At 33.2% G+C, this 14,524-nt stretch overlaps 1 protein-coding gene across 2 annotated transcripts in view; it reads right to left on the reverse strand.

The window, feature by feature from the left end:
• The window catches only part of SOS1 (SOS Ras/Rac guanine nucleotide exchange factor 1), a 157,834-nt gene that overhangs the window by 29,431 nt on the left and 113,879 nt on the right, over nt 1–14,524 (reverse strand). For both annotated transcript variants that reach the window (XM_003758336.4, XM_003758337.4), the window contains exons 11-15: nt 10,790–10,871; nt 10,020–10,142; nt 9,461–9,564; nt 8,363–8,585; nt 6,389–6,508 (exon numbers count right to left, since the gene is read on the reverse strand). In XM_003758336.4, the coding sequence (XP_003758384.1) occupies nt 6,389–6,508; nt 8,363–8,585; nt 9,461–9,564; nt 10,020–10,142; nt 10,790–10,871 (652 nt within the window). The remainder of the gene's footprint in view (nt 1–6,388; nt 6,509–8,362; nt 8,586–9,460; nt 9,565–10,019; nt 10,143–10,789; nt 10,872–14,524) is intronic.

The raw sequence follows: 14,524 nt of genomic DNA on the forward strand, positions 1-14,524 counted from the left end.
AGAGTCCTTCACATGAACAGGAAACAGTGAGGTTAGGTTATTGGTGACTTCAAAATGTGGTCTTATTGTTCTAGAGATCTTAAATATGTTTCACCTGACCTGTCTCTGCATTTTAATTCTTAGCCCTCTTGTGCAGATGGAATTTGCTAAATGCGCTTTTTCTAGACTGTGGATTCAAGTGGAGTTCACAAAGGAGAGCTGTTGCCAACATTCTAGGTGACCAGCCCTCATCCTTTCCAGCCACTTAAGTTTTTCTGAAGATCATAGCATCACACAGATAAGGCTGGAAGGAAAACGTGATGTTGGCTGGTTGAAAAGCTCATTTTTCAAGTGAGAACACCAAAGCATAGATGTTAGGGAACAACAGAAGCCCAAAGCTTAAGCTAAGACTTAAACACAGGCAACTGACACTAACCCTAGGGTTATTGCACTACAACAGGATGATATTTTTGTGGCTTCTCCAGTATAATTCTTCATTTGCACTAAGCTATTCCTTCTCTCTCTTCCCATACTCTGTATTTCTTCTAAAATTCTGGCATTTCATGAGCTGCAGCTGTACAGAATGACCAGAGGAATACTGATACTAAAAAGATTGTTTTAGGGAAAATCTAGGGGTATTAGTTTGTGTAATTTCTCAAATGAAATCCAGTCCACTCTCTTCCTACTGTTGAAATCTTGGGCTCAGTTCTGTGTCTATCTGTATTGTTTGCAGATGTACAGATAGGCTGACTCTACAAAGTGTTTAGCCAAATGAATATCATGGTCCAGACAATAACCACTCTGCATCTATTTGGTTTTCCCGTGTTAGGTAAAACTCTTGCATCATCCTATACTTTTAATTAGGAGGTTCTGTTATAATCCAGAATTTAATGCAATCAAGAACAATACTATTAAAAAATAGGTGATTCTGGAACTGTCACTGCGTATAGGGACTTTCTCTTCAATTTGTATTCAATGTTGCTGGGCATCTTTCACAACAAAATCAAACATCTTTAGTGTTTCACTTTCTTTTATGTCTCATTTCAAATCCTCAGTTACCTCTATTATTACATTTTTAAAGAAAATTTACATGCTTAGGCATAGGAGAGTGTAATGTCTGGGTTAGCTTTCTGGAGGTCTTCAGAACCAGCTTTAATCTTAGTGCAGGAGGCAGGAGAGCTACCAGGAAGCTGGTCAAGGATAGAATGTCTCATTTCTAGTCCTTCTTATTCCTTATATACATTAGTACAATAACATCATTACAGCATACTGAACATGTGTGAAATAGAGAACCATTACATCACCATACTAAGTACTAAGTATATATGTGAACTAGAGAATCATCATCTCATCAATTCCACTGAGTTAACACCTTGTTTCAAGTATATTTCTCCAGAGTTCTGGCCCTCTACAGGAGTGATATTGTTGGAGAAGAGTTTTTAAAATTAAGATGGCTTTTCTGAATTGAAAGCCTTTTTTTAAAAAAATGGGATCTTAAATTCCCCAAAAGCTTTCAATCAAGGATGTGATTGTATAGATATGTTCTATTGTAGAATGTGATTTGTGAAAACCTGGCTGTTATTTTCTGATACCTTCATCTAGATGTCCTCAATAAATGTATAATTATTTTTCAAATAGTTGATTTTTTCAATAGTTGATCAATCAATCAAATCAACTTTTAAAAACAAATGTAGTTGTGGAATGGATATCAGACCCCAGAGCATTTAAGGGAGAGAGAAATCTTACAATTTCATTTCAGAAACTCATTGTGACATGCAGGTAACCTAGGGTTCTCAAAAGCTATGCCTGTGCGGACCAGGAGATCATTATATACTTCAACAACAATACTATATGATGATCAATTCTGATGGACGTGGCCATCCTCAGCAATGAGATCAACCAAATCAGCTCCAATAGAGCAGTAATGAACTGAACCAGCCACACCCAGGGAAAGAACTCTGGGAGATGACTATGAACCATTACATAGAATTCCCAATCCCTCTATTTTTGTCCACCTGCATTTTTGATTTCCTTCGCAAGTTAATAGTACACTATTTCAAAGTCCGATTCTTTTTGTACAGCAAAGTAACTGTCTGAACATGTATACATATATTGTATTTAATTTATACTTTAACATATTTAACATGTATTGGTCAACCTGCCATCTGGGGGAGGGGATGGGGGGAAGGAGGGGAAAAATTGGAACAAAAGGTTTGGCAATTGTCAATGCTGTAAAATTACCCATGCATATAACCTGTAAATAAAAAGCTAATTTTTTTTTTTTTTTTAAAAAGCTATGCCCGTGGGATGTAAACTCTGTAAAGTTGGATTTTGCTGGAAAGGTGTAGACTATGGCTCTAACAGCAAGCAGTTTTCTAAGGACCAATCTTCTAATAGTTCCCCATCTACTTGGGAGTGACTTGTATGGCAATGGAAACACACAAAGCAGACATATAAGTCTATGTACACATACACAATACACAGAACTTTATATATAAAGTCTTTAACGCCACGGGGCTTCTTCTCAGTTTTGTAGTGATAATACCCAAGTGGCAGAAGGGACCAAGAACCAGTTTTAAGATAGCTTGTAAATATTAATATAGTTGATGTTTCTTTAAACATGATCTTATATAGTGATAATGTATCTGCAGCATATGGGAAAAATCCATATGGTTCTTTAAATTTCCCAAATTTTGTCTATATTATCTCACTTGACCCTAATAGCAATCTCAAGAGGAAATTAATTCTATCAATCATATCTTGAAATTTATTCATTAATTCAATATTTATTAAGTATGTACTATATGAAAGGTGGGCAGCTGGATGTTGCAGTGGATAGCATGTTGGGCCTGGAGTCAGGAAAACTTGTCTTCCTAAATTCAAATCTGGCCTCAGACACTATGGGATCCTGGGCAAGTCACTTAACCCTGTTTGCCTCAGTTTCCTCATCTGTAAAATGAGCTGGAAAAGAAAATGGCAAACCACTTCATCATTTCTACCAAGAAAACTCCATATAGGATCACAAAGAGTCAGACATGACTGAAATGTGAAAGACATATCCTAGATACTGGGAGGAAAATGAAACAATACAAAGATACTCAAATAGTACTTGCTGCCTGGGAGCATATATATTTGCTACCAAAAAATCCATGAGAAAGAAGGAAATGGCTATGAATAAGAAACAAAAGAAAAAGATTTAGAGGAAATGGGGAAGCTTCACACATAAAAGTCTATAGGTTTTGAATTGGAAAAAATCTTAGAAATCAGAGTATCACATCTGTATAACCATCTAGAAGTGATATTGCTGTTTGCTTTCCTCACTGTGAGAACCACGCTGTGGGGGGAAAATAACAGCAAAAAATAAAAACTGGGGAATTGTTAAGGGACAGGTCAATTCTCCGAGAGCCCCCACAGCTGTGGAAATATAAGGCAGCCTTTGCTGATACAGGTGTTGCAAACTGGGAATGAGATAAATTGAAGAGAGAAGAGGAGAGAGGTCAGACATTGCAACAGCCTCTCACAGTCAGAGAGTAGCAACTGACTCTCAGTCTCCTTGTATCATCCTCTCACAAGAGGAGATCCATTCTGCAGGTCTGAGTTGGATCTCCAGCAGCCACTGTTAGGTGGCTTCCATATATTCCAACACATCTGTACTCTTTAAAAAACTTATTTCCAATTATATGTAAAAAACTCTTTAATATTAGTTTTTTTAAATTATGAGGTCCAAATTCTTTATCTTTCTCATCATTGAGAAGGCAAATAATTTAATATAGGCTATACATCTGTGCAGTCATGTAAAACATATATCCATATTAGTTATCACATCTATTTTCTTTGGCGGTTTGAAAAGGAAGAGGGAAGAGGAAGCTGCAAGACATGGAAAGGTCCATATGATATCAACAAAAAAAATTAAATAGATTATATTATAATGGACAGAAAATGACCATTTACTAAAGAGGGAGTCATTTCCAAATCATATATATGATATCTATCAGTTTGTTAAAGCAAAGATAAAAATCAGTACCCAATTAGAAGGATAAAAATGGGATGATGCAATTTGCACAAGGTGCAACTTTTTATCTGATCTATTTAAATAAGTAGTTGTCAAAAAAAAAAAAAAAAAAAAAAAGGGAAATAGATACTGTCGCCATTTCCTGCTGAAATTTAAACAATTTTAGTCAATTGCCACAGTGAAGAGATTAACAAAAGCCACTCCATCCAGCAAACACTTAATCTGTTTTACTATTGGAGGGCAACAGAAAGAAGGCAACATCAATTTAGAATATAAACTTGTTAGTGAAATATTATAGAAGATTCAGCAATTCAACCAGTGTTCATTAAGTGCCTATTACATGAAAAGCATTGTATCCAAAGCGTTGAGGGGGTATAAAGATACAAATAAAAAGTTCCTGCCTTCAATAGGCAATAATCCCTACTAGGGATAACAAAGAGTAATATTATTACATAAAAAATGCAAGAAGCTCCAGAGGGGAAAAATGTGTAAAGAAATTTGGTGAGCAACCCATCTAATTCAGATCATGTCACATTTAATAATTGGTAATAGAACAAAGAAAAGATGAAAAATGGAACAAGATTACCAAGATTTCAGCAACAAAATTTTTCCTCTCCAGAGGTATCACATTTGGATTCTAACATCATGTTATGGATAATTTTACAAAAACAAAAAGAAAATGAAAATTGGAAAAACAGCTAGACTACATTAAGTACATTCAGAGGAGATCCATGCTGGAAGCCAAAGGCATAACTAGGACACTGAGAACTTATACTACTTCATTAACTGCATATTATTAGCAAGAATGATTAGTTAAAATAGGAAGCCATCATAGAGCACACTTTATCAGAGGTCTTCCTTCTAATCCCAACTGCCTATCTCTTTCTCTGAGTTCTGAATGGACAAATGCCAAGACTGATATGATTTCATATCTACATGTTGTATTCCTGGACAAATGTGTCTAAGAGCAATAGCAACTAAGTTAATGTTCGTGAACTGTCTAAAAATTCTGTGATCCTTAGTAGAAGAAGGATGTATAGGACTGAATGTCATCTATATATCTATGGATGTGACTGGGGCCATTTCCCTGGCAAATGAGTCATAAACTCTGTGAAGTCATAGAGCATTTTTTAAAAAGAAAAAAAAAAGGCCTCTGGCTTAAGTTTAATGAGTCAGTTCTAATATTTTTTTTTTCTACATTTATTTTACTCAAGCTCTGTTGCCATTGAAATTCAGCTTCACATACATAGCTTCAGTAGAACTCTTTTGGTCTTATGTCTCTTCCTTCTTTGTTATTTCATATCAAGTATTCCCAAGATTTTCAAGATTACTGTTTTTTAGAGTGAGATGACATTCATATAAAATTGTTTATTTTTCTCCAACTGTTGGACAGTTTTTTTCCCTACTTTTTGTTATTTAAATATAGTGCTATATTTAAAGTAGTGTAATAAATTGGAAAAAAAAAATCACTTGAAATGTTATCTGCAACATTAAAGAATGATAAAGCATCTCAGAAACTATTAAAGTAAATCCCTTTGAATTTGAAGCAACCCAAATATATCTGCTTTAGATGATCAAACTAAAGATACAAGAAATTTAACCACTAAATTCAACTACATAATACTCTGAATAGAAATACAGTAAAGTGGAAAAAGCAATGAACCTGGAGTCAGAAGTTCTGAGTTATTTTAACACTTTCTAGTTATGGTAATGGTCAAAGCACAAAGTGCATGGATATCTATTTCATGTTCTGTAAAATAATGATAATACTATTTATTCTTACAAGGTTGTAATGAGGAAAATGTTTTGTAAACATTTGGAGTGCTATATACATCTAAGCTAATATTCAGTGGTCTGGCAATCATAGGTGAATAATAATTATCACATATTTATATCCTATACCTACTTCTACTTGATGATGGCCCCTCAAACCTAAATTACAACTGAACCAATCTCTTCCCATCCAATAAGTTAAATCCTTTTGAGAGCAAAGAAGTTTTTACAATTAACTAGTAAGCCTTTATCGTAAAAATGTTCTCTATAAGCCATCTGAACTTTGTTATTATTTTGCTTTATAGACAAGAAACCAGGAGCAAGCACTTAAAAAATTAGTAAATTATATTATGCTAGGAATTAAAAAGGATTAATGCACAAGTAAGAGGAAACCCAATTACTCCTTAAGTTATAGAAGCCTGTTCACCATGTATCTTATTACTTTGGTTATTACAGAATACCCAAAGTTCCAGTCTCTGAAAATAAAATTATTTTGATGGACAATTAAAATAAAGAAAGCTTCAAATAACTTACTGGCTATTACAGAATACCCAAAGTTCCAGTCTCTGAAAATAAAATTATTTTGATGGACAATTAAAATAAAGAAAGCTTCAAATAACTTACTTTTCAAACCACAAAGTAAGATTAGTTGTGTGGCGAATCATTTTCAGAAGGTTAGGAGAATTAATTTCTTTGTCTTCTTTTGTCCACACACTTCCAACTAATTCTGATGGCTGTACAGCTCTGAAAACAAAAGCGATGTGTTCTAATTATATAAATATCCTTTTAAAAACGTAGTTAAGACACACTTATTAAGTACCTGGCAACTGCCTAGAAAGGCATCTTTACAAGTTAGTCAGGCATTTATTAAGTGCCTATTACATACCAAACACTACCAAGGCATTGGTGATAACAACCATCTAATGTAGTACAAACAACTATGCATTAGGAAGATAAAGACAGAATAAATTGGAAATCACCTCAAAGTGGAATCCCTAATATCTGGAACAAATGGTATATTTGCCCTTTTATTGTAACATGTAGAAAAGCTTTCCAACAGAATAAAGATTATGAATTTATTTCTATAGATTTTGTGACTTTTTAATACAGGCATGTCTCAGAATTCCAACTCTGAATTGGGGCTTGAATTAGCGAATGAAGCCTCTTCAATGTACTATAAAATGTTATTTAATCCTTTAAGATAACAGACCAATTTGAAGATATCTATTTTATAATGAAATAAGTAGACAGAGAGGGTTGGCCAACATTTTGATATTATCAGATTTAAAATTGCAATTTATAAGTTGTCAAACTTAATTACAAAAAGTGGATAGAAAATGAATATTGCAAAATTTTAAGGTATTTTATTTTAAAATACTATGCCTATTTTTGATGGATAAATGCCCTTATGTCCCTAGTTTTCTCATGCAGTCATTCAAATAAATAAGATTGAAATTTTAAATACAAACAGGTTTTTAATTCACTAGGAAAGGCATTTTTTAGGGATACTATATACACCAAATGGATCAAATAGTATGGAAGGCTGAAAAAGCATAATTTGGCCATGGTTTTAAAGAGAGATGTACAAAGGTTATTTATATTATATTATTATAATATTATGTTATTATAAAATGATATATAATATATTATAGTAATTATTATATAATATATATTATAGTAATTATAATAATAATTTTATAATAATATATAAAGGTTATTTTAATAATTAATATAATATTAATATAATATAATATTATGTGCGCTAACCCAATAAAATGCCTTCAATAATTATAAAATATTTAGCATCTTGACACAAAAATGGTTCCAAAATGAATCTGGAATCCTGGTTGTATGATTTCTCATACAGTAGACTATTACTAAGATCACTTTTTAGTACTATTTCTTATGACGTTATAAGATGACCTGATATAGATAACAAAACTTGAAATTTTCTATATGTTAATGTACAAGCTTCTAAACGCCCCTAACATTTTAGATGACTCATGATTTCACTGGGAAAAATAATCCTTGTTCTGAAGTTTTTATGTCATGCCAAAAAAGTGTACTGCCCAGCGGCCAACTTTCTGATGATCAGGCTCCCTAAACTTAAGTGGGACAGTCCATTGTCCAGCTCATATTCAAAGTGAAGAAAATCCTGTTATTATTACATTTAAAATGCTTTCATCTAATAATCTGCCAGAAAAAGCTGTTGAAGTAGAACATTGTTGGCTTACTTGTTGGCATACCTGGAAAACTTAAAAAAAAAAAAGAAAAAAGAAAAAAAAGAGATCGATTTACCTCACAATAGAGTGACCTCAGAAATACAAACACTTTGATAAAGACCCCTCTATATATATGCTAAATTGTAACGCTTAAAATTTCGGATGGCTTTTTAAAAAAGCATCTGTAATTTTGTCTTAGTATAATCTTATAACAAAAGATGATTTTATGATTAATTTAAATTTTTTGCAGACAATAATTTCTGTCACAACAGAAAAAAAAACTGATATAGGATGAATTGGTGCTTTAAAATATTTTAATATGGAATTATTTTGCATAAAAATCATCGTTCTTTCTTCCGTTTGTCAAATTGCATACCTGTAGAGATCTGACTCAAGTAAAGTGAGCTGTCGAGCAATTTCTATTGGGTGCAAGGTGAGCAGATCAAAAGTTTCTGTGTGTCCAGGTCTGCTTATATGCCATTCAACTGCAGGTGGTGAACTTTCAAATGTAATATTATGTCCTGGTCCATTGTCTCTTGCCATTTTTTTCCGTTGAATGATTTTAGTGATAGATTCAACCCATTTCTTCATTGCTTTGCCTAAAATGGGTTAGATGAAAATTTATGTGTATTTTTTTAAAATTAAAAGTTACATTTGAATTCTATTCAATTTTTCTTATTAAGATAATATAGAAGGGAATGTACCCTTGTATATTATAGGCGAAAGCTTAGAATCACTAACAAAGTGAAAAGTCTTTATAAGTAAATCAGCCTCTTAATCAAGGTTAAATTATTAAATTAATTTCCTGGTTTCATCACAAGCAAGTGAATAGCACACTTATTACTGATGTCTATTTTAGACTGATCTTATATTGTAAGGGATATACACTATAAATGACAACCAGAAAGTGGACTGTTAAATAATATTAGTGTACATTTTTCAAAGTGATCTACAGCAAAATGTGATATGAGAAAACTCAAATTTATGGAACATTACTTTAATTATATCAATGATGAATATTATATGCATGTACTATCTATCATTTGCTATATCAATCAATAAATTATTATATTATTTCCTGTATGAGAAAACCAGGAAATGTTAGTGTGTCCGGTGGTGATTATAACTACAGGACTTCTTAATTTCTCCTAGAGAACATTATTATCTATTAAATGACTTACACCGCTGATTTTACTTGTCTTAAGAATACATCTATTTAGTGTTAAAACAACCAATTGAATCATAGTAAATTTAAATAAACAGCTGATCAATAGGGTAAAAAAAATTAAATTTATTTTTGGATGTTTGTAGACTAATAAATTATTTAATGAATTTATCCATTTTAAAAACCAGTTGTGGTGGCTCATGTTAGCACATTTATGATTATATTAACCAGTGGTTAACATCAAATACGACTTACTATAAAATATATTTACCACATGTATTAAAAAGACAAAACACATAATAAACATACCCCTTACTGTTCCAATAAATTCTTCCAGTCGTTGCAAAAGATCTGTATCCCTTTCAAAATCATAGAAGTGATGTTCTACCCAATGCCGACATACATTTAGTACTCTATGGTACAAAAAGAGAAATAGATGAATGAATTAAATAAGAATTTAAATTTGTCCTCATATATTGGTCAATGAGAACTAAATGAAAAAAATAACTCAAGTCTGTTGAGTCAATTTTCTATAGTAATTTTGATTGGAGGCTGCTCAAAGACTTATGTTATAATTCTCATATGGAGGTAATTGAGAGGCATTGTGGTATAGAGATAATGTGCTAGATCTCAATTAGGAAGATTTGGATATGAATTCTGTGTCCAATACTATGTGGACAAGTCAACTTAATTTCTTTGGACCTCAGTTCTCTTACTATAAAATGATAATAACAGCACCTACATCACGGAATTATAAGGAGAATTAAATGAAATTTATATATACACACCACATATGTACAATATAAAGTGTTTTGCAACTCTTAAAGCTCTATTTATATGCAGACTATAATTTTCCCTTAAGACTCACCGAAGTTGTACGGGTTGTATATATTCTTTTCTAAATCGTTTTAGTTCCACACTCAGGGGTTGATCTCCATTCTCCATAGCTATCTTATCAGCTTCTGTTGGCTCTGGCTCTGGAATTTCAAACCTGGTACAGAATGAGACAAATAGCTAATTAGTAGCTACAACATTTTTGCTATTTCTTAAAAGAATCTACAGAAAATCAACATTTTAACAATCTGAATTTAATAATTGCTTAGAGTTACTAAGTTATGAAGAAGTAAAGCATCATGAAAAGGCTTTCCTTTAAATAATGTTACAATAGCATACTATTACTGAATAAATTAATATTAATGAAACAATCTGGAATATTTCTAAGAAATATGAACTTGGCAGCACAATTTTTTGGGGGGGGGGTGTGTGTGTGAGGCAATTGGGGTTAAGTGTCTTGCTCAAAGTCACACAGCTAGTAAATGTCAAGTGTTTGAGGCCCTTTTCATCTGAACGCAGGTCCTGACTTCAGGACTGGTACTCTCTCCACAGGGTTATCTAGCTGTCCCTTGGGTACCTCAATCTTAACTTATGTTTAAGTTTTTTTGTTTTCTTTGAAAATTTTCCCTTCGTTTGTTGTTAATCAAAATACCTGCATAATTTACATTTGTTTCAGAATAACAGGTTTTAAAAAAGAATCATAATATTTTCACTTCTGCCTGTGCCTTGTTGCTGTGGGTGAGTCTAAAACTCCGGCAATATTAACTTATGTTTTAAAAACAATTAAATCTTAAACTTACAGACCTCTCTATTAGAAGACTCAGTAGCTCTTGAGGCTTGCAGAAAGATCTATATGTTGTAAGAAATGTCCGAACAAAATTGGGATCTAAAAGAATAAAAACAATTGTTTAGTTTTATCACACTTTTTAATTATTTTAAGTCAAAACAGCTTACAGAAAACCCCAACATTTAAACCTGCTAAAAAAAAAATCTCCAAATAGTACTTTAATCTTTATTAAACAACTGGGTTTTAAAATACATTGTTAGTTTAGATAAATGTATTGCTCCATATTTTAATACTAAAACACGATATTAAAGAACTGAGCAATTATTCATAGCATATATCCTTTCACCAGTTATCATGCCTTTAAGGATATCAGTGAGAATAAAGGATGTTGATTAATAAACAGAGGTGGAAAATGAAGTAGTGTGAGCTCTTGTTGGTTCCTCAACTTTTCACTTACTATCAGGATGCCATCTCTTTATTCTTCTCTCCAAATTCTTCCCATGGTGAGAATGGAAGCACCAAAATTCTTGAAAGAATTTCCCCAATTTCTAAACCACTTCTGACATCTTTTATATCAAGGCAATAACAACAGTGCATCTTGCAGAAGGCAAGGTCAAGCTATATAATCTCTAATAGTACATTTGGCAAACAGTTTGAGGAAGTTTTTTGGAAATTATCCTCAGTGAACATTCACAAGACTTCATTAAAGTTGCAAAAGTATAACAATAATAAATATGGTAAATATAGTAATAAAATAGAATCATTGAAGCTGGACTAAATTTGTTAGAACATTGTTTTGAGGGGATACATTAATGCTGATTTTACCATAAAGACCTGTTTTGATAGTTAACATTTATATAGCTTTATGATTTTAAAAGAACTTTGCATATGTTATCTTATTGAATCCTCACAATAAACTATGAAGTTTGCAATGTGATAATATTCAGTTTGAAGAGGAAGAAACTGAAGCAATGAGAAGTTTGTTGACTTGTTTAAGGTCACACAACTATTATGTGGCAGAGTCAGGACTTCAGATTTTTCCTCCAAACTTAAAAAAAAAATCAAATTTCAAGTGCTGTATCACTAGTTTTCTAAATCTTTCTATTCTGCTTAGAACTACTTTCTGGATGTGCGGCAGCATGTCTATGTTGTTTTTCCTAAAAACAATGTGTTGTCCAAAGCCAGACAGATCCAGGAAGAGTATGACAGAACTAATGCATTTCTTTTTCTAGACCATGTCTTTCCTATAATTTTGTTTTACTGCTGTATTACACTGTTAACTCATACTGAGTTTTTAGTCTACTAAGATATCTTTGTTATTTTCCTCCACAGACTTTGAAAGTCTAGCCACATTTCACTCACTCTGTATTTAGGGAAGTGATTTTATTTTTGAATCTAAATGCAGAAATTTACTTTTTTCCTCTGCTATTCTAGTCTATAGAGATCTTGTTTGATCCTGAATGCCTATCAAATAATATTACAACTTCCATTCAAGGTCCTCTGGCACTATATCAAATTTTCCTAGCATTTCTCTCAGTATTCCTCCTTTTGTTCCGTTCAGCCTACCCTATGCTGTTTCTCCTTGAACATGACCCTCACTTACTGCCTCTGGACCTTTACTTAAACTGCCCTCTGCTCCTGGAATAGCTTCCCTTACATTCTTACCTCTTGAATACCATCTCTAAATACCATCTCAAAAAAAAAAAAAATAAAACTAAAAATCCTTTGCTCCAGAAAACATTCCCTGATTCTTCCAATCCTGACCTCCCCTTTTTTCAACCTCTAATGTATTTTGCCTTTATATTATGGTACTTGTCACATTTTGCTTTGTTTTTATTATTGCTCAAACTTGCATTTTCATTGGTATAGGGAATTGCTTGTGAGTAATTCTCTTCTCCCATATCTTTAATGCAGATGGGCAATTGCTTTGCTTCTTATAGTTTTAAGAGTATTGCCCTGGATATTGAAAGGTTATATTACATGTCCAGGGGCACATAACCAGTACCTATCAGAAGCAGGACTTGAAAATCAGTTTACCTGACCCTGACAACTGAGATCAGCTACTTACTTTCAATGCAGGTTTCCTCTATGCATTTTACTGAATACCCTTCTCCTTTGCAAGACCAACTTGCTTACTTGCATCCTTTATCTTGTCCCCTTTAAGGAGATTGCTCCTTCTATCATATAACCCCTCCTATCTCCAAGGTTCCATTTCTCCTTATCTATGTCATATTTCTTTCTGCTGCCTACACACATGCCCTGATATCCTTCAGCTTTAAAAGACTTCTCACTTTGCCCTTAAAAGGCTTCAATCTACAATTTTGTCTTTCCTTTTTATAATCAAACTCCTAGGGAAAAAAACCAGTATCTTCAAATGTTGCTTCATACTTCCCCCTCTTTTTAACTTCTTACAGTTTGACTTCTGACCATACTGCTTTATTGGAACTGTAAGGTTATAAACAATTTTTTAACTGATCAAAAAGAATTTATTAAGGGCTAAATATGTGCCAGGCACTTGTGCTGTGTCCTGGGTATGCAAAAAACAAAAACAAACAAATCAAACCAGTCTTAGCTCTCAGAAGTTTATCTTCTCAAGAATGGAATTCAATGGCTAAGTCCTCAATTTCTTGATCTCTTTCCTGATTTTGACTCTTCCCCTCTTTTGATTTTCATGACATTCCTTTTCCTTGGTTCTTTTTCTGTCTTGTCTGACCCTCTGATGAATCACTGTCCAGGAGCCATGAATATCCTCCAATGATCGACTGTGACACTTTCTTGATTTCCTGATCAGAATTCAGTTTCCTAGATCTTGCTGGAAGAGGTTTAATAGGAAAATAGATGGTATTTTTTCCTGATACTCTGTCACTGTGACTCTTCTTCCTTCCTAACCTATTTTAAAATAGCTTCCTAATTAATTTTTTCAGTTTTAAGACTCTCTCTTCTCCAGTCTATATTCCACACAGATAGTAAAGTGATAGTCCTGAGGTACAGGTATGACTCTATCAATTTCCTACTCTAAAAGTCCTACTGATTTCCTATTGTGTCAAGGATGTACAATTTTTTTATTTTAATAACAAAGTCCTTCACAATATGATTCCAGCTTCCCCTTCCAGATATTTCATTTAATTCTTTTTTACATACCTGATATTCCAGTTGAACTGGCCTAGCCTCTATCTCTGGAATTTCATCTTAATCTTCTATATCTTATGAATCTTAAAGCTATTGATAGAAAAATTCTAAATCGTTAACTCCATAGCAATCTCCTGGTTTTTTTATCCATCTCTCTCTTTCTCTCCCTCTTCCCTCCTTGTCCTCCTTCTCCCTTCCAAACCCACTACTCATCTGCATAGGACCTTAGATGTGCTCCATTTGTGACCTGAGTTGATTCATTGCTTTTTATATTATCTGTGTATTCACCAAAGTCATACAGAAATTTGTGCATATCCCTACTCTTTACTGTCCCCTGAAGCTCAGAGCTCCCAAGCTCTGGAAATCTGCTCATTGCAGTTTGCTGGCCAGATATTACAGATGTATAACTCCATGCCAGGTTTTAGGAACTTATTTTCTCTGATAAAGCTCTTCAGAATTTCTCATGTAGGCCAAAACATCTTTTAAACTGTTTTAATGCCACATAAAAATTCCCTGCATACTTTTCCATTTCCAAAGAGGACCACTGTTGAGATGACAGATGTCACCGAAGGAAAGTGAGCCTGCACTCTAGGTAGAGAACTCTGGGAATCTTCCATTTAGAG

The sequence above is a fragment of the Sarcophilus harrisii genome, chromosome 2 (assembly GCF_902635505.1).
Source record: "Sarcophilus harrisii chromosome 2, mSarHar1.11, whole genome shotgun sequence".
NCBI lineage: Eukaryota > Metazoa > Chordata > Mammalia > Dasyuromorphia > Dasyuridae > Sarcophilus > Sarcophilus harrisii.